At 39.1% G+C, this 24179-nt stretch overlaps 1 protein-coding gene across 11 annotated transcripts in view; it reads right to left on the bottom strand.

The window, feature by feature from the left end:
* Positions 1-24179, bottom strand: part of SLC8A1 (solute carrier family 8 member A1) — a 363003-nt gene that overhangs the window by 300278 nt on the left and 38546 nt on the right. For 5 of the 11 annotated variants that reach the window (XM_033124676.1, XM_033124677.1, XM_033124684.1 and 2 more), the window contains exon 1: positions 919-1010. The exons of 2 other annotated variants lie outside the window; for them this stretch is intronic. In XM_033124676.1, the coding sequence (XP_032980567.1) occupies positions 919-987 (69 nt within the window). In that variant the 5' untranslated portion in view covers positions 988-1010. Of the gene's footprint in view, positions 1-918; positions 1011-1332; positions 1548-2010; positions 2141-24179 lie in introns of those variants that run through there. 4 more of the 11 variants (XM_033124679.1, XM_033124680.1, XM_033124681.1 and 1 more) reach the window with 3 other exon arrangements.

The raw sequence follows: 24179 nt of genomic DNA, 5'->3' as shown, positions 1-24179 counted from the left end.
CTCTCTGCCTTTCACCAGACCTGCTCAGAATTTCCACCTACTCTACTAGCTAGCTGCTCCATGATCGAGATGCCTGTACTGTCTTCACCAAGTCTGTCATTTTTTAAACTGTTTCTTCCATTACACGTCCTACTGATACCCTTTTTCCTCTTTTTAGCCTTTAAACCTCCAGCAGGACAAAGTTTGTATTGTTATATTCACAACCACTAGTGGCTGACTAGCAGGACAGAGCGCCAGCAAGGGAGTCAGCCTAAGGGGGGTTAAAACAGATACCTAGTGCAAAGCATGACTTTCTTTCCAATGACTGCAGACACCATGCACAGAGCTGTCTTCAAAAAATTCTTTGTAAAATTTGATCATTCTGCTCTGAACCCAACCACTGCCACTTTGTCTGGGGAAGGAAATAGGAATTGCCAGCCCAGGCCATTCATCAGTCACTAGAATCCATGGGGGAAAGCGGGGTTTAAAAATTAAGGACTCACACATACTGTGTTTGTAAAAAGCATTGCCTGGGCGGATTTGGTTTTTTCAGCCGAGTGTCCACCCATAAGACCTCCCTCTTCTTCATTAAGGTGGAGCCAACAAGGGTGTCCTCACATCTCACAATACAGACCATTTCCCCAAGAGCCAGCAAAGCTCCAGAGACAGATAATGCATCTGCAAAGTTCCCTTCGAATCTCTTTGCGGGGGGAAGGAGGGGAGAACGCCTGTGCGTGCAGAATCCCCAACGCCCACCCCGGCACAGTGCCCAGAAACCTGGACCCTTCAGCCCACTCCCCCGCCGCATTTCTCCCTTGTCTGTTCTCCCGACCCGGGCCACACCTCCCTCAGCTCCGCAGTCCGAGGCGAAGGAGCACCCGGCGCTTGCCAGAGAAGAGGATTCAAGAGTGTGGCGTTGGGGAAGACCCCAGGGATTACCAGGAGGAGGGATGACCACAGAGCAGAGCCCAGTGGGTGGGGACGCCTGGATCCCCAGCAGCGCTGCATTCCGGGTGGACTTAGCTCTTCGCGCCCTGAAGCCTCAGAGCCCAGCGCGGTGCAGGCTGCAGCATCTCTTCTTAGCAGCCCTTTTTTCTTCCGGCACCGGCAGGCAGGCACACTCACACCCAGAGGCTCAAGCCCGAACAATCTCACTCCTCGAGAAGCGTGGACACCCCAGAAAATGTGTGGGGAGACACACACACACACACACACACACACACACACACACACACGATTTAGGAGCCGGTCCTTTGTCAAAGCGGAGGGAAGTGTAGCCTTACAAACAACACATGGAAAATAGTTGGCGGTCTCGGACCAAATCCCTCCTGCTTGCCCATCATAAGATCCTACCTGGTTTGGAGAAGTAGGGATGGATCCTTCCCCCGTTCCTCCACGCTAGTAGGAAATACCGCACACTCCCTCCTTTTAAATAGCGCCCGATCAGGACGAGGTCGCTCCCATCGTCACTGGGCAGCACAAAGCCGGAGACGGCGGGCAGGCTCCCGTGCAGCGCCGGCGCGAGCAGGAGCGGCGGTGGCGGGCAGCCGGTGCGCGCGGGCGGGAGGCAGGCGCCGGGGCCGGGAGGCTGGGAGGGCCAGGGCCCGGGCGGCGCGCGCGCTCCCCTCCCCCCGCGCACACTCGCCCGCCCGCCGCCCGCCGGCCGCCTGCAGCCTCGCACTGGCTCGCACGCGTGCTCGGCCCCGCTGCAGCCGCCGCCGCGGCCGCCGGGTCCCCGCGCCCCGGCCCCCTGCGGGCCCTCCGCTGCCCTCGGCCCCCGCGGGCGAGTAAAGCCAGCGCGTTTCTGGAGCCCTAAGCGAGCAGAGAGCCCTTCCAGCCTCCCAGCCGCTGAGATTTTTCGTTTTCCCCCCGGCTCGCGACCCGCAGTGCGTTCTGGCCGTGCGCTAGCGCTCTCTCCGGCACCCACCCAACGGTTACACGCGCAGACAGGCACTGCAACTTTTCTTTTCCACCTTCCCCGCCTCACCAACAGACAGAACCCCAACCCCAGCTCTCCTACTCATTTCTCACCTCTGCAATTGTTAATCAGGTCTATCTTTCTTCCTCCACTTTCTATCCTCTGCTAAAGGAAGCTTTCTTGTAACAAAGGGATCGGGGATGTAACAATGATTTTCTCTTAAATCCTCACTCCATGTTTCTCCTACATATCAGACGTGCACAGCAACACGCCGGCTAGTAGCTGCTGACACAAGCAGATAAGGATATGGGGGTGGGGAGAGAGGTATTCCCCAGCCAAGAACTCTGCAAGATTCTCCGTCTGGGTGTTTCCCTCAAAGATTGCAACTCACCTGGGAATAAAGACCAAGAGACTGTTTAATGTGAATGCCATGCAGCTTCTAAACTACAGAGAGGAGTGAAAGCTGAGCATTAAGGCTGATTTGGGAAAGATCTAATGCAGCAATCGACGAACCATTCATTGCCCTTTCCAAGAGAAGCATTATCATTGCCAATACATCACTTCCCCATAATTAATAAAGGAGCACTGCACCAGGCTCTTGCTCTCTTGACAGCTCATTCATCCTTACAAATCCTTAATGACTTGGCAGGATGAAAGGCTAGACCTACTGTGGAGTTCACAAACCTGGCTGCACATCAGACACCTGGGAAGCTTGTTAAAGATGCAGATTTTAGCATCCCATCTGAGAATCTGCTGTTGTAGCTCTCAAGCAGGACTTCAAGTTTGTATTTTAAAGCACCAGTTTGTATTTTAAACGACTGGTGTGGTTTGCCAAGGTGTGAGGGGTCAGGGGCAGCTATACAGGGAAGGTGAGAGGAGCAGGCTGTAGAGCACTGGGCACAAAGTTACGTCCCTTGGCAGAGTTCTCCCCAGTACTTACAGCGCAGCTCCGGGGCAGCCAGCCCATAGGAAAAGGGAGATTCTCACCAGGAATCCCACTGTGACTCTGAGATAAAGAGGGGTAAAGGAAGTAGCCCTCCACTGCCTCCATGCCAATGGCTCTCAACCCTGAATCTCCAGGGGAGCTTTTAAAAATCCCAGTGCTTAGGCCACACCCCAGACCCATTAACTTGGAATCTCCGTGGGTTGGGACCCAGGCAGTCAGTAACTCTGTGTGTGTGTGTGTGTGTGTGTGTGTGTGTGTGTGTGTGTGTGTTCCCTGGTTGATTCCTATGTAACCATGGTTGAGAACTACTGTTCTAAGCCAATACTCCTCAAACAAGAATGTGCATATGAATAACCTTGGGAGTGCCCTTTCTTGTGTAGTAGATCTGGAGCAGACCTGGGATCTGCATGTCAGCATCGCATACTAGTGCTGTCCATGCTGCCTGAAGGAGGCCCACACTTTAATAATTAGCAGGGGTCTGTGGGTTCCATCCAGTAGTTGAGGACACTTGGCAGGGTGGAGAAAATTCCAAGCTTCTTTTTGTATTGTATATTCCCAGGAACCATTCCTCTCTAAGAACAGTTTCCATTTCTTGCTTATGAGTTACATGTTCTTGAAAGCCACTCTGCACACAAACTTCTTGTTACACGGCACTGACTAGTGGGTGTGAACAGAATCACATGTAGGGAGACACAGAAGGTCACCGTCTCTCTGTTGGAGTATGTCCTCAGCCAAAAGTTACTGAGGGTCCTGAGTTTCTGGGAGTGTGAGAGGCAGACATTTGGCTCACACTCTACAAAAAGGACTTGGATAGCAAAGTGGCTGCTTTCTAAAAGACACAGAGAAAAGCATACGCGTATAACTAAAGACTCCACCCATAGGAAATGGGACAACACTAACTGAAGGAGCAGAGTGAAAGAGCTAAATGAAAATGTGAGTGGAGTACATCTTATTAGAATACACTCTGTGGAAAGGTTGTGGTCTATTAGTGCTATTATGGACCACTTAGTGAAAGCTCAGATTTTCTTGAAAGTGTAAGCATGCTTGTGACATGGGGTGACGAGAGCCCTGTTCCTTTTTTTTTTTTAGTCTCAAGTATATAAAACAACATAGTGATCAGACATTTATATACCTCCCAAAGTGATAAACCCCATAAGTTACCCATCTGACCCTGTTCTTAAAGTCTATATTCCATTGGTGCCCAGAGTCCATCTTGGCAGCAGACAACTTTTTGGTTTTTTTGGGTTTTGTTTTGTTTTTTTATCCAATATTCTCTGATTTTACTTAGTGAAAAACCACATAGAAACAAATGAACTAAATGGCCAAGTTTCATCTTGGGTCTTGTTATTCCTCTTTTCCAACCTAGATTGATATTTGGTTAATTTAGTTTATTGGAGGAAAAATCCTCCATTAAATGGTCCTCTCTTTACCTAGAACCTCTAGTGCTTAGTCATTTGGCAGCCTTTTTGATTTGGCTCAATTTCTGAACCCCTACTTTTTATTTTGCCTTTCATTTCTCATTAAAGGCATTTTTATAAGGGTTCCAGGGCCCCGAGGCAAATCGAACCTTTTGCTCCCTCCTAAATGTCAAGCATGACTGGATTTTTATTGCAAGAATTATCAAAGGCTATATCACTGGCACAAAGCTCTAGGTAAGGAAATTGTGAGGCTGTGGCATGCTGTGGCTTTGGAAAGATGCATGTAGGAAGGTGGTGATTTACATTCCAATGGCAATATTAGTTCTTAACTGTTTTCTTGAATATTGATTGCCATTCTTTCCTTTGGACTTGAGATTCAGTTATGAGTTTCCATTGTTATGTATCCAAGCAGTATGGCATGACCATTTTGGGGACTACACCGGGATATCACTAAGATTTGATATATTCTGATGATGGTTCAGATTTTCCTGAACTATTTTCCTGCAAATCTTCAGGAGATTTTAGCCAATTCATTTTTGGACCATGTATGTGTAAAAGCTGTGAATTAGGTCCAACTTTTTTTATCCAGTCCATGGAAAAATTAGACATATAATCGGGGTACCAAAATTTAAAAAATAATAGTATTTTACTAAAACACCCAGTACTTAGAGAAAAATTACTTTGTTGTAATGCAATTCCTATTGCGTTCGGAATCCGGGAACCCAGCACTGTGCACGGTGCAGCATGTCTCCTTAGCAGCCCTTTCTTCTTCTGGCACCGGGCACTGTTTTGAATTATTTAGGTCAGAACTACCATCATTGTTTTTTTCAGTGCTGGGGGCTTCTTAAGTGTGTTAATATAGAAACAAGACTTCCCCATCTCTTTTAAATTTTGTCAGTCTTCACCGTTCAACTCTCTGCTCATTCATGGGCTCAATCTGATTCTGATTTCTACATAAGAAAAAAGTATTAGAGCACCCTCAGCCTGGCCAGTTGGTGGAGCTTAGCATTAGCCATTCTCCCTTACCTAGGGACATCAGGTGGGTCACTGGCTCCACTTGTCCTTTGGGTTTTCTTTGCTGCTGATTGGATCCAGGGGTTTTTGCTTCAGGGTACTGGGGATTCTTTGTTGACTGCTAGGTACTATTGTTCCTTCTCTGGTGTCTTATTCCTGCAACTAAACTTTTACTTCCTTTTTTGTTTTGACCAGTTGAGCAACAAACTGGAACCCTACCCAGTAAGTGGGCCTTGCTACTGGGTGGGAGCAGTCTTCCTATCAGACGCACAGTTATAACCCATGCTTCATCTTATAATCCATGCTGCGAGATCACCCACTTCCTGTGAATTTGTCAGTCTTTGGATGTCAGGTGCCTGCACTTCTGCATTTGAGCAACTTACAGTCAAGGGTTGGGCTTGTACAAAATCCTAACACTTTTGTTTTTCATTTCTGCCCCTTATTATATTAAGGCCACATCTGGTCCGTATCCCACAACTTTACCAATGGTGAGGCTACCAATGAGTAACTCAGTGGCAGAATCATCATGTAGAGGGTCAGAAAACAACAGAGATTGGTTAAGAGTTAAGGCTTTGGAGTCAGAATATCGAGTCAGACTATCACCTCCGGCTGTGTGAACTTGGGGAAGGTTCTTAACCTCGCTGAGTCACAATATCTTTGTCTGGAAAACCTAGATGGTAAAAATCTTCTTCAAGGAGCTATAGGGAGGATAAAATGTATACAATGTGTTTGACATCGTTTCTGATCATAGCAATTACTCAATAAATGTTGTTGTTTTTATTATCATTGGTAAAGTTCCATAAAAATGATATCCATAAAGTATAAAAAGGTTCCATATAATTAGATTCTACATATTCAGACCATCTCATTATGGACAATAATTATGCTGTCATCTTTGTTATATAGAATTCTATACAATGAATAATCCAAGAAAATGGATGCCTCTATAGCACGAAAGTACTTTTCTTCTCTGCAGTGAAAGAAGCTGCTTGTGCACTTTCTGTTTTTGTAGGTACAGAGAGTGGTTATGTGATTGATAAAGAGGACACCACATTCTTGCTGGATCACAATATTAATATTCCTTTATGTCTGGATATCAACTTGGTCTCTTGCTCTACTGTAATCTGAGGGTATAATTTCCAATTAGAGCCATTTTAAACCAATTCCACCACAATGAAGATTTTGGTTGTCACATTAATTTTACTAACAGGGGATCTTTTTAGTCATAAACTTCTTCACTAAGTTTGCCCAAACTGTCCTCAATATTCCTTCAAGGACTCTCCATCGGTAGGGATTCAAGATGAAGGCCCTGGCAGCTGTTCCTTGCAATCCAGTTCTGAAGCAATGTCCCTGAAAGACTGCACTTCAGCTTTTTCAATAAATCTCTTTTTTAAGGCATCATCTATGATGTATAGCTTCCTCTGCATCTTCACTTGTTGGGCACTGATTAGAATCTTTTGAGAACTGCCAATGTTTTAGTAGTTACTGCAGTGCCCAGACAACGGCCCTTGAAAACAGTCATAACAAAAATACCTAAGGGGGAAACAGACTGAACTTATAGGGTCTTAATTCATCGTTTTAATGATGCTGATTCTGCTACCTTTGGAAGTGTCTCACAATAATGAAACTATATGATCTTGTCTCTTTAAACATTCAGAATCCTATGGAGTTTGCTAAGTAATCGTGGGCAAGAAAAATTCAGAAACTCATTTTTTTTTTCCTTTTCTGTTATCATATACTGTCACACACACAAAACCTTAGACATCTTTGGATTGGTTCCAGAATTTTTAAGAGTATAGACCAAAATAAGCTGTTTACGTAGATATTAGAATTATTTGCCATTTTCAACCTAATCTTTATATAAGAAATCCTACAAACTAGTTGCATGAGCTCTGATTACTTTCATTTTAAAGACTGAGAAAGTATAGAGGTTTGTCCAATCCTGGCTACACCAGTTGTGTTGTTTTAAAATCATATTGAAGCCCAGGCCCACTCTTAGAGATTCTGTTCCTATGGATCTGAAGTGGAGTAGGGGTACTGGTATTTTTTTAAGTTCCCTGGGTGGGACTAAGCTTCAGCCAGAGCAGAAAACCATTGGCCTAGGATCAAATAGCTAATTAGTAATAAAGACAAGTGAAAAAAATCGGCCACAATGCTGTTTCTATTCTGCTGCTGCTTTGAACACTGATTATTTAACAGAATATAAAAATGGGGACATTTCTTGGAAATTTAAGAGAACTTACAAATGTTTGAGAGTCTTTCTGAGCCTCCATGAGCACAAGTGGGTATTGTAATTGACCTGACCAATATATATATATATAAGCAGATTGGAAGATATGAGCGAGAAAGTGAAATCCATGGCTGCAAGGCCTGTTGAACACTCAGTCCTCAGCATCTAGAGCAGTTTTAGGTGCATGGTTGATGAATTAATCAAACACATAATGTCCCTTGTAGGAAGACTGGCCTCTATGGACAGAAGATAGATTGTGGTTATAAGGGAAAGTTAACTCTTTGGCCCTTGTCCAGTGCAATCTGCAACTTAATAGCAATCGTCTTCTTATAGCACAGTGAAGGTCCTGGTTAGCAACTGACATTGTCACCGTATACACACCCACCGTCCTGCCTGGCCACCTGCTCTGTGATGACAGACAGATTGTCTGTGACATTGCAGGAGGCCAAACCACACAGAGATGGCAATCTGACCCAGCCCCAGGCTTGTGCCTATAAGCTGACCCTTTGTCAGTTATCTCAGGAATTACTTATAAGCTCCTGTTTGGCCCAGTTTGTAAGCATGTCAGAGAATCTCTTGTTTCCTGTTAAGCGGGGCTTTTAGGCATCTATTTTATGGGTGCTACGCTTGGATTTCATTTATTATTTTTCAAGAATCAAGGAAATTGTGAACTTCCTGATATGTTCAAAGTCAGTCGCTAAGCAGTTCTCATTAAAGGCAAGAAAGTGGGCAGAGCAGAGGCAAATAAAACACAGTTGAGAACAGCCCTGTTATTCAATTGTTCATTCATTCCTTCATGTATTCATTTAGCAAGTACTTATGAGGCATTGTAATACTAGACCCTGGAGATATAAGAGCGAAAACATCAGGAAAAGTGCCCACCCTCCTGGGACTAGCATTCAAGTAGAAAAACAAGAGGCAGTAAGCAATATAAACAAATTAACACTGTAGAGGGTGTCAGTTGGAGATACTGCTATGAGAGAAATGAAGCAAGGAAAACAAACAGCGACATTGGGAGCTAGTACTAGTTTAAGTGGTCAGTTTGCAGAGCCCTGAATAAAGTTAGGAGTGCTCAGTGACAGTGCCGTCCCTTTCTTGAGCATCCCAAAAAGATGAAATGATAGAATGCAGTGTTTTGTTTGTTAGATAATTTGTTTCTGCCCTGAGTTGAGGTTTCTTTAGGAATTCCCACCTCGAAGCCACCGGCCTTCTTTAGGGCTAGCTACAGAGGAATGGCCCAATGGCTTGCACCATGTAGGAGCATATTCATATGACAGAAATCAGGTAGCTGTTCCAAAAAGACAGATGGCTCCCAGAGGTTGCACGTGAAGGTTGTATTCCTTCTGAGGCAGAGTCGCTGCAAGAATTCTGAGTTCCCCCTTTGGTTTTACTTAAAAAAATAGCATCTTATTAAAGCAACTAGACGGGAAACTCCACCCGTGAGCTCTCATGGGTGAATTTCTTGCCACAAAGTCAACAGCGCTAGTGACAAAAGAGGGGCATCACATACGGGTAACTTAATGATGGTTCTAATGCTTCTTTCCATGTGCTTGTCACCCCTACCTTTTCCTTCTTCTGACATTCTTATCTGAGATTACACAATACATATAGTATGCACACACACACCTGCACACACACTCCACTCACACACACCCACACTCTTACACAAACTCACACACCCACTCACATACATGATTCTTAACTGTTGCTAAATATCTAATTATGGGAAAAAAATCACCATTTGCAAATTTCCAAATAACACATGGAAATAATAGCCAACCTCTTATTTTTTTCCTAATTTTATTTAACATTGATGGTTTTTTATTTGTCACATCATATATATATATACACATATATATATGTACATATATATGTGTATATATATATGATTTCAAGTCTACTTAGCAGCTCATAGGCTAAAGCAGATTATGACCCATGTATTGATCTCATTTCAAATGAACAATAATAGATTTGAGGGCTAAAAAACAAAACAAAACAAAACAAAACAAAACCTCTGAATGTAGAAACTGCTCAAGGAAAGGCAGATTTCGATGGAAAATTATTCAACACACCAACGTGTCTCCCTAACTCATAATAGATGATCAATAAATATGTGTTGAATAAGTGATGCAAATTAATGGGACAGCCTCATTATAGGGCAATCATTTAAAGGAAATTGTGCAGATTTACTGGCTGAATTTTAAATCATTCAGGCAGCAAATAGTGACTACTCCATTCAGAGCCATGAGCTAAGTCGTGTGGTGATTACAAAATGAATCAGACACCATCCATGACCTCCAGAAATTAAGTCTCATAGCTAGAATTAGAATAGAATTAGAATTGGAGCATCTGAGTGCTATAGCTAGATATCTGCTTTATGAAGATGTACTTTGAGGAGTGTATGCGCTGTGCTAAAGTGGGCATAGTCCAGGATGAAGAAGAGACCAGTGAGGAGATGATTGCAATTATCTCACAGACGGCCCAAGTAACAGGACTCTAAACAAGGAATGGAGAAGAAAGGGAAGAATATAGTTGTTTTTCTTTTTGGCTCAATTCTTGGCAGAGTGCCATTCTCCTCCAGCCCAGTATTTTTAAAATATACTGAGTTTTCATTTTCAGGGGAATCATTCTGGATGGTTCCAATTGGAACACATATGCTTTTGATAAGGCTGTTAGTATTCTAAGGGAAATTTTTCCCTTTAAGAGTGGCATACTAAAGTGGGGCGGGTGGGTGTCTGCTCCAGAAGGCAGGGAGATGGCACATGGTGATAATAAAGAGTAGATGATACTTGGTTGGCTTTATTATTGTGTTTAAATTCTCTACAGACAGTGCACCCCTTTATTCTTTGTACCTTTAACTTTCTGCTCCTGTTATCTGTACCGCTGGATGTGTGGCTGCCTTTGAAGTAGCTTCTAGGAAGTTGAGACTATCTGATTGTCTTGCTAGGTATGACACAGAGCTGACTTGTATGTAGGGAGCAGGTGAAAAGATTCTTTCTTCCTATACCCACCCCACTACTCCACTAGTAAATCTCCAGACATTTAAATCCACAGTGTGGGAAAGCCAAATGGAGCCATGTTTGATGAAGTATGGACTTTATAAAGAGCCTCTTCCTTCCCCTAACTACAGCTGCTTTTAATATTATTTCAGAAATAATTAGAATCAGTGAAGGAAATCTGAACATAATTGTAATATTTAATCAAATCTTTTTGTCTTTTGAACATATATATGTGTGTATATATATATATATATATATATATATATATATATATATATATATATTCAGGAGAACATTTTGCTAAAAGCAGTCTTATTTGCTGGATAACAGATCGAAGTATAAAATCAATTGGTTTGATTTTTAATATGCATCTCTGACATCTCTTGTGACACATCTTCAATCTGACACAAACTAAAACTGTACATGAGTCATTACGAGAAATTTAGTGTCAATTTAGCATTAACACTACTTGACATCATAAGAAATATTTTTAAATGGAAAGCATATGCTAGATTTTTTTTAGAAGTTTAGCCCTTTGTTTGAAGGTGAAATATTATTTATTTTATTTAAAAAATTGAATACATTGATTAATTATTAAAATTAAATAAGTTTAAATAAATTTATTTAAATAAAATAAAATCTTATTTATATATAAAAACTACTCTTAGATAAATACTTGATTATTTCCTGACAAGTTTGGAACCTTCTTTCCTTTCTCTGTGAGACAGTATCTCATGATTAGAGCAGATATGAGCTGAGTTTTGTGAAAGTGGACTTGAATTTGGGGAGTTACCTGATAGCTACATAATCATAGATAAAAATCATCCATTTATTCACTCACTTGTTGAATGAATATTTTTGAGTGGTTAAGCAGGGCACTATGTTAGACATAAAGGGATCATCAGTGAATACACGAACAAATGAGGCTTTTATCTTGGGGAAGAAAAGAGATACTAACAGCATTATACGATTTTCTAATAGATGCAGCTGACCTTTTTAAGGAGAGTCTGTAAAGCTCAAAAAGACTACCGTGTTTCCCTGAAAATAAGACTTAGCTGGACCCTCAGCTCTAATGTGCCTTTTGGAGAAAAAATGAATATAAGACCCGGTATTATATTATATTATATTATATTATATTATATTATATTATATTATATTATATATATTATATTATACCCAGTATTATATTATATTATATTATATTATATTATATTATATTATATTATATTATATTATATTATATTATATCTGGTCTTATAAGACTGGGTCTTATATTAATTTTTTGCTCCAAAAGATGCATTAGAGCTGATGGTCTGGCGAGGTCTTATTTTTGGGGAAACATGATAGGAACTGGCTAGAAGAGGTGAGCTTAATTTAGTTCTAGACACAAGAAGCTTCAGGTGCAAAGGCCCTAGGGTGACAAGGAGCAGTCAAGGAATTGAGAAAAGGTCAGAGGATGTAAAGCACAGAAGTGAGGGGGAGAGGATATTAGCAGGGGCTGCAGGGTAGACAGAGCCATGTAGGGTTTGGTCTTCTGGTCTTTTCTCAAGATCAGGATATTTTTCTTTCTGAGAACTTGCCTTCATTTTCCTATGGAAAAATTAGCCTTGCAATAACTAGACTCTTCTTCACTTTTCCTACTTTCCTTGCTCACGCATGGTTAACCAGAATTTCAAGTTTGGTATTAAGTGAGAGACTTAACAAATGGAAAACTGAAAACAAATTAAATCATATTTTCTCGACATGATTTTACTTATCACAGTTGTGCGTTATCAGGGGTCTCCTGTGTGATTATTGGTCATCACTACAATGACCATAATTCTTCACCAGTATGCTTTTCAGATCGTATGTTGGAATCCTGTTCTTCTCTATGCCCACACATCTCCCAGACATGCCCTTCTAAATTACTCTCTTGTATTTATGGATAAGAATATTACCAGCCAAAGTGAACAAAAAAGCACTGGATCAAGTCTCGAATGGAGACAATGCATTTCATAACTTTAAAAGATTCCTAGGGGCCGGCCTGGTGGCTCAGGCAGTTAGAGCTCCATGCTCCTAACTCTAAAGGCTGCCGGTTCGATTCCCACGTGGACCAGTGGGCTCTCATCCACAAAGCTGCCAGTTCAATTCCTCGAGTCCCTCAAGGGTTGGTGGGCTCTGCCCCCTGAAACTAAGATTGAACACGGCACCTTGAGCTGAGTTGCCGCTGAGCTCCCACATGTCTCAGTTGGTTCAGTTGGTTGGAGCATGTCCTCTCAAAAAAAAAAAAAAGATTCCTACATTTCCACCTGTTTATTTGAAATTAAATTTTCTGCATTGTGGTATATAAACAAATTGGCAATTTGTGCTGTGTGCTACTCATTCTGTTTGGAGCTGAGAGTGTGATAGGGGCTGATGCAAACCCAATCTCTGTAATAAAGAAACAATTCAAAGTGATAGGATTTAACCCTACAGAGCATCACCCTATATATTACACAGTATGCTGCCCTCGTAAGCAAAGGTCAGCAGTGTGATGATAAGTTTCTCCTAAACAGAGACATGGAAACAACCAAAGCGTCCTTCAATAGATGATTGGATAAAGAAGATGCAGTATATATACACAATGGAATACTATTCTGCCATAAGATGAAATAGTGCCATTTGCGACGACATGGATGGATCTTGAGATTATTATGCTGAGCGAAATAAGTCAGACAGAAAAAGTCGAGAATCATATGATTCCACTGATATGTGGTATATAAAACTGAAACTGAGGGAACAAGACAAACAAATGAAGAAACAAAAACTCCTAGGCACAGACAATAGTTTAGTGGTGACCAGAGGGTAAGGGGGTGGGGGCTAATAGATGAGGATAAACGGGATCAAATATATGGTGATAGAAGAAGAACTGACTCTGGGTAGTGAACACATAATGTGAAATATAGATGATGTATTACAGAATTGTACACTTGAAACCTATGTAACTTTACTAACAGTTGTCACCCCAATAAACTTGAATAAAAATAAAATAAAAAATAAAAATAAAAGAGAGGGTGACCGTGTTCTTAGGTATGGATGGAAGGAGGACAAAAGTCCACACTGTGTCATTCACTTCTCTAAATTATCTTTCTCCTCTCAATTAAAAAACATTTGTAGCTGCCTTCTTTGTCTTCTTTTGTTTCTTCTATAGAATAACGATTTGCTACCTTTTGCTCCTTTTAGAGACAATTTCTTCCTTAATTAAAGATTATATAATGTCTCTGCATTTGACATTCACATAAATAGCTTCTGTCCTTGGTATTCCCTTCAGTATCCTCTCCACTTTAATTAAATCCTGATTAATTCCTGCTTTTTCCCAAAGAACAAACAACAGTGGTTTTATGTGACACATTTGAATTCACTAGTATGTTCACCGTCTTTATCTATTACACTCATGATAATAAATTTTTATGGCTATCACCTTTATAATCTTCAAAAAGTAATTTTTGGCAACAAAATGGAAAGAAGACTTTTTCACATATGAGCATATCTCAGGTTGATTATTTGTAAAATGGGAATGTGAAGGTGATTTCTTGCCCCATTAAAACATTGATATTTCATGATATAAAGTCTCAGTGCTTGCTCTTGGTTTCAAAGCTCACTTTCTATCATTTTGTCTACATTGTACCTTATGAGAGAGAGGACATTTAATTATTAGCTTCCTCTCCATAATTGGGGATTCTTGTTCAAAATACAATCATTCATTTTCTCTGGAAAGATGATTTTGAGATAACACTAACTTTAGTGGCATTTACTTATTTAAAAACAAGTGGTGTTTGTGGGTTTTTTTGTTTGTTTTGTTTTGTTTTTTACTATTTACTGCTATTGCTTTTTACAGAAATATACTCTTTCCTATCCATCTAACTCAATTATTTTGATTGTGATGACTTTTTATGTCTTTCCACATGGTTCTTAGCATTGCCCATTAAATTTAAGCAAGCTTCTTCTGAAACAGAAAGAATTTTAGATTATCACATTTTTCTCTTTTTATTTTAATTTCTTCTTAATTAAAAGTAGCTTTTCTATGGTGTATTTTGTGTATTTCCAATGTCCAACAATCTTTTGCATATAATAATGTAAGTTTAACTACTTTCTTTACTTTGTATTATAGTAAATTCAAACATACATAAAAGTAGAGGGAGAAATAGAATGAGGTCCCATGTACTCATTTTTATCTTCACCAGTTGACAACAAAGAGTCAATTTTGTGACATCTAGATATCCTCTTCACCTTTCACCTTTAACTGTTTCAAAGCTGCTTCTGAATATCACATCATTTCATCAGAAAATACTTGAATGTATGTTTCTAAAAGAGGACTTCTTTTTTTAACAACATTATCATACTTAAAGATTTAACAATAATTACTTAATCTCATCAAATATTTGGTTTAGAAATTTCTCTGATTCTCTAGTTAACCATGTTTGCCATTGGTATGTGAGAATAGTGATCCAAATAACATTAAAATATTACATATGTTTGAAAGGTCTTTAAGACCTTCTTTATAAATTACCCTTTCCGTTTTTATTCCTGCAAATTTTTTAAAACTTTTTATTTATTTTTAAGCGTGTTTTTCCAGGACCCATCAGCTCCAAGTCAAGTATTTGTTTCAATGTAGTTGTGGAGGGCACAGCTCACAGTGGCCCAAGTGGGGATCGAACAGGCAACCTTGTTGTTAAGAGCACTGCGTTCTAACCAACTGAGCTAACCTTCTGCCCCTTATTCTTGCAATTTAATGTCCCTAAGAAGTCAAGTCCTGTCATTTCACTCATTCTTCAATCCACTGATTGCATTGCTGCACTATCTTTTAAGAGATTTCTGTGCCCTATCTTTTCTATAACTTTAGATGCTTATCTGGCATGACTGTGTCAGTGGTGTGTGTATATCTTCCATTTTGTCATATTAAGAGGTAAATAATGTCTGGTTGCCCTCTTTTTGTGTTGTTAAACTTACTAGTGTATTCGGGTATCATCAGCTTAACTCACCTATTTATAAAGTTCCCCAAGTAGCGTTTCTAGCAGCCATTGATGACTATTGCCCTGATCCTTTATTTCACCGGAAATTTCAAAATGGTAATATTCTATGTATGATTACTTCATAATTTACAAACTGGAATTCATTGTATTAATAGCATAAATACCTTTGTTTATAATAGCAAAATTCATTGTTTATAAGAGCATAGAAAGTACTGCAAACAATCTAAATGTCTAATAGTATTCTGTGTAACACATTATGATAACCATGGGAAGGCATTAAAAATGGAATTATAGATCCATGTTGACATGAACAGAATGATCTATAGATCAATATGGAACATAGATCTGTACTGACAACATACATTATGTTAAAAGCAGGTTACAGAGCATCATGTATAGTTGGATGCCATATTTATAAAAACAGTAATTTTATATGAGTAGATAATGATATATAGATATATGCATAGAAAAATTCTGAAAGCCTATCCTTTCAAGGGTGGCTTATATTTATTGATTTCTGAATGGTGGCATTTGAGAAATGTTCTCTTTTCACTTTACTTACTTTCATTAATACATGAATATTTTTCAAAATTAACAAATAAAATGGAAATTTTATTTTTTATGTCTAAATAAGTATTTTCAATCACCAATAAAAAAACATTTCATTGCTAAAACCCAACAAATCAATTTTTAATTTGTAACTAAAGAAAATCCTCACTCAGTGTCATTTACACCTAACATGTACCACTGTTCCTTCTTCCCTTAAATCTCATAGTGCAAATGACGAACAGTGATTTTGCTATTACTATGGTTTCTACTAACCAACTTTAAAGTTTTATGTCTAGACTGGATGCTTCTTATCACCTGTGAAATTGCTGATTTTATAATGAACCAGCTTGCTGGAAGCTTTCCACTGAAGGTTTAGTTTCTCAGACAGTAATCTTTGCCCCTGCTAATATTATGTGGTACATGGAGCCTGTATACATATTATGCTATTTAATCTCTACAACCACCCTCTGATAGCAGTATTGATAACCTTATTTTACAGATGGGAGAAAAGCCCATGTTCACACAGCTAATAAAACCCTAAGCTGGACTTGGACTCAGAATGTTTTACCTCTAAAGTCCATTCTTCGCCTGCTTGACCATGGCATTCCCACATCAGCCTCACTCCTTTTTTACCTTGAAAGTCTTATCTGACAAGTCTTAACCACACAGAGACTGTCTCACTTAATTCTCTGTCACTACATTTCTGTTGCAATAGATTACCTTATCCGTCAATGTCTAAACTCTCACGGCACCAGCACAATTTCAGCTCCTATGGAACAGGGACACACGACTTCCCCCATCTCCCTATGTACTGAGGTGATAATAAATTGTGAGCTAAGCACACCGAATTGCTATTGCTGTCTAAAAATAATGTTTCTCTATCAGTCATATAGAGGAAGCACACCCTTCATTAAAATAAGAAGTGACTGACCTCAGGCATCTGTCTGGAAATACCCTATTCATACACCCCAAGGCAATAAAGTTGACAGGAAATCTGAAATGATTACTGCAATTGCAATGAGTTGAAAACAGTTTTGAAATTACAAATAGTGAAAATATCAGATAACTTTGGCAAGATAAGGCCAGACTCATTTTTTTAATCAAAACTTTTTAAGACAAAATTCTAATATACATGTTTCTATAGCATGCTGGCAAATCTTAAAAAAAATGTGAAAGACATTTATCCAGCTTTAATGCATCATCTAATAGATGAGAGGGAAGAGCACTCCTCCAGCTTGGGAAAGGATTGGACTGAGATTGACTGTAAATGAACTTGACCTATAATGTATCTAAACCAGGGCGACTATAAACATATGGGTGTGAAAGCAAAGGAATCAAAGTGATATGGGAAGCCAAGGGCTGTCAAGAGTGACATTTCTGACATTTCTTTACAGATGATAAAGAAATGTCCATTGTACATGAAAACGCTGCAGTAAACTTACACCTGCATTTTGTGGTGTAAAAAAACCATAAGACCTTGACTTGGAAGATCTGGATTGAAGCCTGAGAACATCAATCACTTAAAGTAACTCTTAATCTCTGGAGCTTCAGAAAATTGCTCCCTTTATAAAATGAAAATATAGTGCTTTATCCCACCTACCCCAGGGAATTGGAGAGAACACACAGGAGAAAATACTTCGTAAAACATAAAGCACTATATTAATATATTCCTGAGTGTTTAGAATTATTTGCCAATTGCACAATCCTAACTCTTGTTACCTAACACTCGTCTTGACTGTTTCAAAGATGTGCAGTCCTCCAACAAATGTTTTTTGAGTGCCTACTTTGTATGAGTTCTGTTCTGAGTGTTGCTGGTATAGCAGTAAACACAATAAAACTTCCTTCCCTCCTGTAGTTTACATATCCAATCAGTAGAGACTAAAATTATACACTACTAGATTTGTAAGGGATGTTAATTCATCCAACTCAACAAATATTTCTGAACAGCTACTATGTGCCAAGCACAATGATGTAGAATACACACACTACCTATTGTTGTGGCCTGGAGCCTGCCAAGTTTAAGGTGAGTTATAATACCGCATAATATAACTAAGATAATGCAGAGAGGAGACACATAGCTCAGACTTGGGAGTCAGGAAGACATCCTGTAGAAAGTACCACTAACACCAGAAGACAGAACATAGAATCAGGGTGGAGGGTAATTTTATCATTCTACTCTCTCTTTTAGAGTATAGAGGTCCTGACTGAGTATGTCCAAGGAAGAGACCTGAGACACAGGGAATCTAGAAATCATAGCATATGGTAAATAATGAAAGAGCTGAAGATATTTAGCCTGAAATATTAAAGACTTAAACACAATAAATACCTAATTATAAATAAATTAAATGTAGCTGGTGTGATTCCAGGTAGCAAATTCTAACCAATGGCACGGTATAAATCTTCCTAAAATCCCCACTCTTACCTCTTCTCTTTCTTCTGGGAATATTCTTCCCTCACTATTTAACTAACCAACATCCCCTCACCTCCATTCTAATATTCTTTATCCCTTTTCCCTGCTTTATTTTTCTCCACAGCACATAACACCTTTTGGCACACATATTTTTACTTAGACTTGTTATTCATTAATCTGCCTAGTCTCAAAATAATATGTCATATGAAGGCAGGGATTTTATATGTTTTGTTCACTGATAAATTTCAAATTCCTAGAAGAATGACTGGGCCATAAATATTTGTTAAATAAATGAATGAGAGTTGTCCATAATATGAAATAGGTTGCCTCACAGAGCAGTTTATTTCTAGTATAGACAATTGAAGGGTAATGGGTTTGTTTATGAGAGTATTAACACAATGGGTAAAGAGTAGAATTGGATGGCCTTATGACTTTTTTCTGATAAAAAGATACAGACGTTTTCTTTTATACTTTCAATGGTAAGAGACTTGTTACCTCAAACAAGATGTGTAGACAATGCTGATCTTTCATATTTTCTTCTTATATTGGACCAAATTCCACAACTCTGAAAACTTTATTAAGTGATCCTAATTCTAACACAAATTGATAGTAAATATAAATGTAGACATAAACTGACTTGGGATTGAAAAAGTGCCAAAAATATAACTTCCACAAGTTATGGTCATAGTGTTAAACAAAAATAATTTAATTTACATCATCTAGGACATTCCATTAAAAAATTTCTCCCTGCTGTCCTTTCTGAAGTGCAAACGATGAGACTGGATCTCTCAATACACTTGGTTGGTGTTCATTGACACCCAGCATCCTTTGTCAAGACAATTGTTCTCTAGCCATGATTTTCAATATGGCATCCTGGCTTGGGAAGCAATCTTATCAGGAGATGATATACACTTAGCACTAACAAACTGTCTTTTTCATAATGACTGATCTTCATAATATGCAATCTGTTTTCTTCTTTGGGGCATATATTTAATATGAACAAAGTTCCCTGTCACATGGTTACCGGATAAAGTACCACAAGGGGTATTCTAAAACATATTTGACTTCTCAGAAAAGGATATGTCTCAATGGTAAGATTAAATTTACCTTTCAATTTCTAATTGCTTTGATATTCTAATACTTGCTACAGTTTTAGTGTCTGCTTCCCTGTTTTCTTCCACAGCTCTTGCTAATATTTTGATATTATTCTCAGTAATGCTTGTAATGATAGCCAACATGTCTATATTAACTACAATAGTAGACACCATTTATTAAAGGTGCTTAGCACTGTTCTGGGTACTTTATAAGTATGAAGTCATTTAATTTTTTTTTTTTTTAACCAGCTCTTTGATTTAGGTACTGATATTATCCATACTTAAGAGTTAAGGAAACTAAAGTATAGAAGGGTTGAGTAAATTTAGGCATTGGGTTCAGGAAGCATGTGTTCACCGCCACAGCACTAGACCTTAAAACTTTGTATGGGGTTCCATTTGTATTTGTGTTTCTGAAGCTTTAGCCAACTGTATGTGCAAATAAATTAGAACAGTTTTCTAAGTCTACACTGAAATCTTTTGTGGAATGAGAAAGATATAATGGGTACCAAAGAGAAAATTATGATTTTCTTGGAGTTCTGACAAATATATTTAAAGTGATCAAGGATAAAATATGTTTTACTATATTTTTATTGTCTTAAATTTAAGTTATAAAATATCTAGTTAGGAATCTATTTATTGATAGTTTAGTGTCTTAGAGCAGCAGTTCTCAAACTTTGTGGACCCCATAATACTCTTAAAAACTAGTGAGGATCCAAAAGAGCTTATACTTACATGGGTTACATCTATATTTATTGTGTTAGAAATTAAAACTGAGACTTTATTAAATATTTGGTTATTAATCCAAAAAATAACAATAATGTTCTCATTACATGTTAACATAAATAATATAGTCATAAAAATAACTACATCTTCCAAAACAAAAATATTTAATGAGAAGAATGATCTTATTTTCCATCCTTGTAAATATTTCAAATATTTGGCTTAAGAGAAACCAGTTAGATTTTCATATATGCTTTTCCATTTAATCTGTTGCAGTGTCACATGCCATGTAGCCCCTGAAACCTCCCGTGTACATTTGTGAGAAAACGAGAATGAAAAGGGCAAATAACATCTTACTATTTTATAAAAATAGCATTAATTTTATGGATCCCTGAAAGAGTCTCTTAGATGATCAGGGGTTCCCCAGATCATACTTAGAGAACTGCTTAGAATGACTGACTAGGAGAAAAACAAAATACAACTTAGTGCTTCCTTTAGGTAATTACATATGCCATAGGTTCTCCCAGTTTAGGTTCAGTTTTCACCCAAAACATCAAAGTCTATGATGCTTCAAAATTTTTAAGGGGTTTGGGAGAATTTCCCTCCTTTAAGCAATTTTCTGTTCAAAATATAGTCAACTACCTTAACATATTCCCTTGTTTTTAATCTCTAAGACCTTTTGTTTTGTTTTCAAGCATGGAAATAAATAATTAATGAGAAATTAAAAGTATAATTTGCAAGTTAGTTAAGACATTTTGAGGTTAGGTATGGGACATTTTGATTTTTTATGCAAGTGTAAGGTTCTCTTTGAAGAACTAGACTTCTTTCTATTCACCTATTCCTTGTATTACCCAATTTGCAACACTATTTTCACTTATCTTCCTCAAAGGGGACCCTGTAAAAGCTCTGGGCTTAATGCATAAAGCAGTATTGTCTCAGTTTCTGAGGGCCATCCTGTACTGTTGTCCAAACTCCATTGCCTGACTGCATTTGCTAAGAGGCTGAGTTCTTGTTACTTGCTGGAGCCAATTCACTCATTTAGGGATAGAGAACTGAAGTTTTACCCTTATGAAACTTGTTTTTAGCTGGGGAAGGCTGAAAATAAACAAAGGTGTAATCTAATGTTAGGTAGTAATAATCTAATGTTAGGTAGAAAATGTTAAGTAAGTTATGGGGATAGAGAATAACAAAGAAGGGGTTTAGGTAAGGTGGTCAGGGTTGGCCTCCCCTCTTGCAGTGGGTAATATCTGTCCAGAGCTCTGAGAAAAGTAAGGGAAAGTCTGTATCTGGGAAAAAGCAGTCCTGGCAGAGGTCATAGAAAATGCTAATTCCCTCAGGTCAGAAGAGACTTGATTTATTTGCACTTGAGGAAACAGCAGGAGTCAGTGTGGCTGGAGCCAAATGAACAAGTGGTAGAGGCATAGGGAAGGAGAAGTTGTTATAATTTATTCTAAGAGTCCTAGAAACTACTGGAAGGTTTGAGTAGAAAAGAAGATCACTCTGAGTACTCTGTGGAGAATCTGCATAGGGACATGATGGAGGTAACCAGTGGGCAGAGAGTTGCTACTGGCTTTCAAATAGATCCAATGTGGGATCTATTTGGATGGTGGAGACAATAGAATTACCTGATGGATCAAAAGTGGGATATATGAAAAAGAAAGTAACCAAGGGTGAGTGGATTTTTCTGCTGAACCATTGAGTGAATGTAATTGTCATTTACTATGATAGGGAATCCAGTGGACAGAAATGAAATGTTTTGTCTTGAATGTATTGAGTTGAGATGCCTAGCAGATATCCAAGTAGGGATGTTGACTTCTCAGTCTAGTATATGGATCTGGAACTCAAAGTTGTGGCCTGAGAAAAATGTGAGCCTTACTGGCACATGTAGGATAATTAAAAATCCACGGAAGTGGGTGGAATCAAATAAGGAGTGAGAGTAGAAAGAAGAGGAGACGTGGGTCTGAGGACTGAGCCCCGGGCACTCCTGTATTTAAGATCAAGAAAAGAGAAGGGCCGAGAGAAGAAAAGGAGAATAAGTGGCCCTTGACTTAGGAGCACAAGGAGAATTTGATGTCCTAGGAGCATCTAAACACAGATGTTTAGGAAAAGGAGGTGGCAGGCTTCCATACTAAATGGAAGGTCCTTGGACTGCTCCTGACTTCAAAACACCACCTGAGTACCTGGTGCCAACTCCCATGTACATTCCTTTCTGCACAATAGGTTCTACACCTAGGGGTTCTCTTTGACATGCTCTGTTCTTTATTTTGTTCTTATGCATTTCCTAGACTATCCGTACGCGGTGCCACAGCATGCTTTTGATATCACAGAGCGGGATCCTTGCCCCATCATCATTCAAAGTCCATCCTTCTCTAGCACGATATTTCACAAAGAAATTTGCTAATAAACAAACACCATATTTATCAACTGGAAACAAATTGGTTTGCTGTATTCAGCTAAAAACAAAAGATACAAGATATACAAAAAGAGTAAGATAATTGTTCAGTAGTTATTTTCTGGAACATTAAATTAACCGGACCTTTTTCATATTTATGGGAAAATAATTGATGGTTATAATGATACCCCAAAATTAATATATGGTCCCCAATGCTTTCTTAGCTATTAAAGAAAAACTAATTACACTGAGTATCCTTTAGGGTTAAGCATAATACCTCGTGTTCTAGTTCTTCCAGAATAAAATATTAATACAGCTAAATTCTACTAACTAGAATAATTGAACAGAAAATGATATTTCCTAAGCACAGCTAATAGAAGAGTTTCCTGGGAATTGCTCCAGCAGAAAGGAAAGGCAGGGGTCATTTCTGCTCTGGGCTGTACATTGCCGTGGATTGTCGATACCAGTAAAGGGGCATGGATATGAGGCTTCATGCAGGGAAGTCCATGCAGGGAAGTGGAGTCAAGGTCGGGCCGAGTAACGCATGTTTTAAGGCAGAAATTGTCAGGAGAATCCATAGACAGTTGAAGAAAAGCAGAAGTTAGGGGGAGGCGAGGCATGAATGACGTGGGGAGTACACTGTGGTTCAGGCCCAATTCACATGGGTCAGCTCTGAGGCCTCATGTCCTGGTGGGAAACTAATGACGTAAAAGAAATGACAGCATAGAGTGCTTGTGAGGTTCTGATGTCAGAAAGTAACTGTCATACCCTGTGTGTGCTTTACACTCTGCACCCCTGCCGTTGTCCTCTGTGGGTAGGCAACCACCAGAGGGCAACTCAGGGAAAATGAAGAGGTCCCTAAGCAACTGGAACTTCCTTGAAACACTGCAGATCTAATGGATACCAGGTGCCTGGCACTAGGCATGAAAGGGGACAAACTGAGGAAGAGTGGGTTCTCAACTTCTGTGGGAATACTGCTTTTTATTTATTTTTAAATCCATTCAGTCAACCATCATTTATTGCAGTTCTCCTAGCTTGTTCTGTAGAGAGGGGCAGAGGTGAATAAGTCAAAATCTGTGCCTTTTAGGAGTCTCAAGCTTGGTATAGGGAAAGATAGAAAGATAGATGGACAAGCCAGAAAATGCAGAATAGAGGTATGGTCTGGGTGCTATGTTATGTAGTAAGGAGACAGGGCTGCCTCTGCATAGAGAGGGAGGAAATGAGGAGAAACAAGTAGGGCTTTCAAGAGAAGATGATGGTTAAACTTAGTCTTAGAGGACCACTAGAGGTTTTCTAGGGAAGGCATTGCTGAAAGAGGCAGTGATGTACGAAACCACATTAGCATGAGACATCAAGTTGCTCCCTAGGATGTACAAGACGTTTGATGTGTTTAGAATGCTTAATGCATATGGAAAAGTGGTGAGAAATAAGGCTTGTGAAATAAAGGGCTGTATAGGTCATCCCAGTACAAATTTGGGGTTTTAATTGAGGAGTCAAAAAAAAAAAATCAAAAGGATTT

Source organism: Rhinolophus ferrumequinum, chromosome 13, assembly GCF_004115265.2.
Source record: "Rhinolophus ferrumequinum isolate MPI-CBG mRhiFer1 chromosome 13, mRhiFer1_v1.p, whole genome shotgun sequence".
NCBI lineage: Eukaryota > Metazoa > Chordata > Mammalia > Chiroptera > Rhinolophidae > Rhinolophus > Rhinolophus ferrumequinum.
This window is presented reverse-complemented; position numbering and strand designations above follow the sequence as displayed.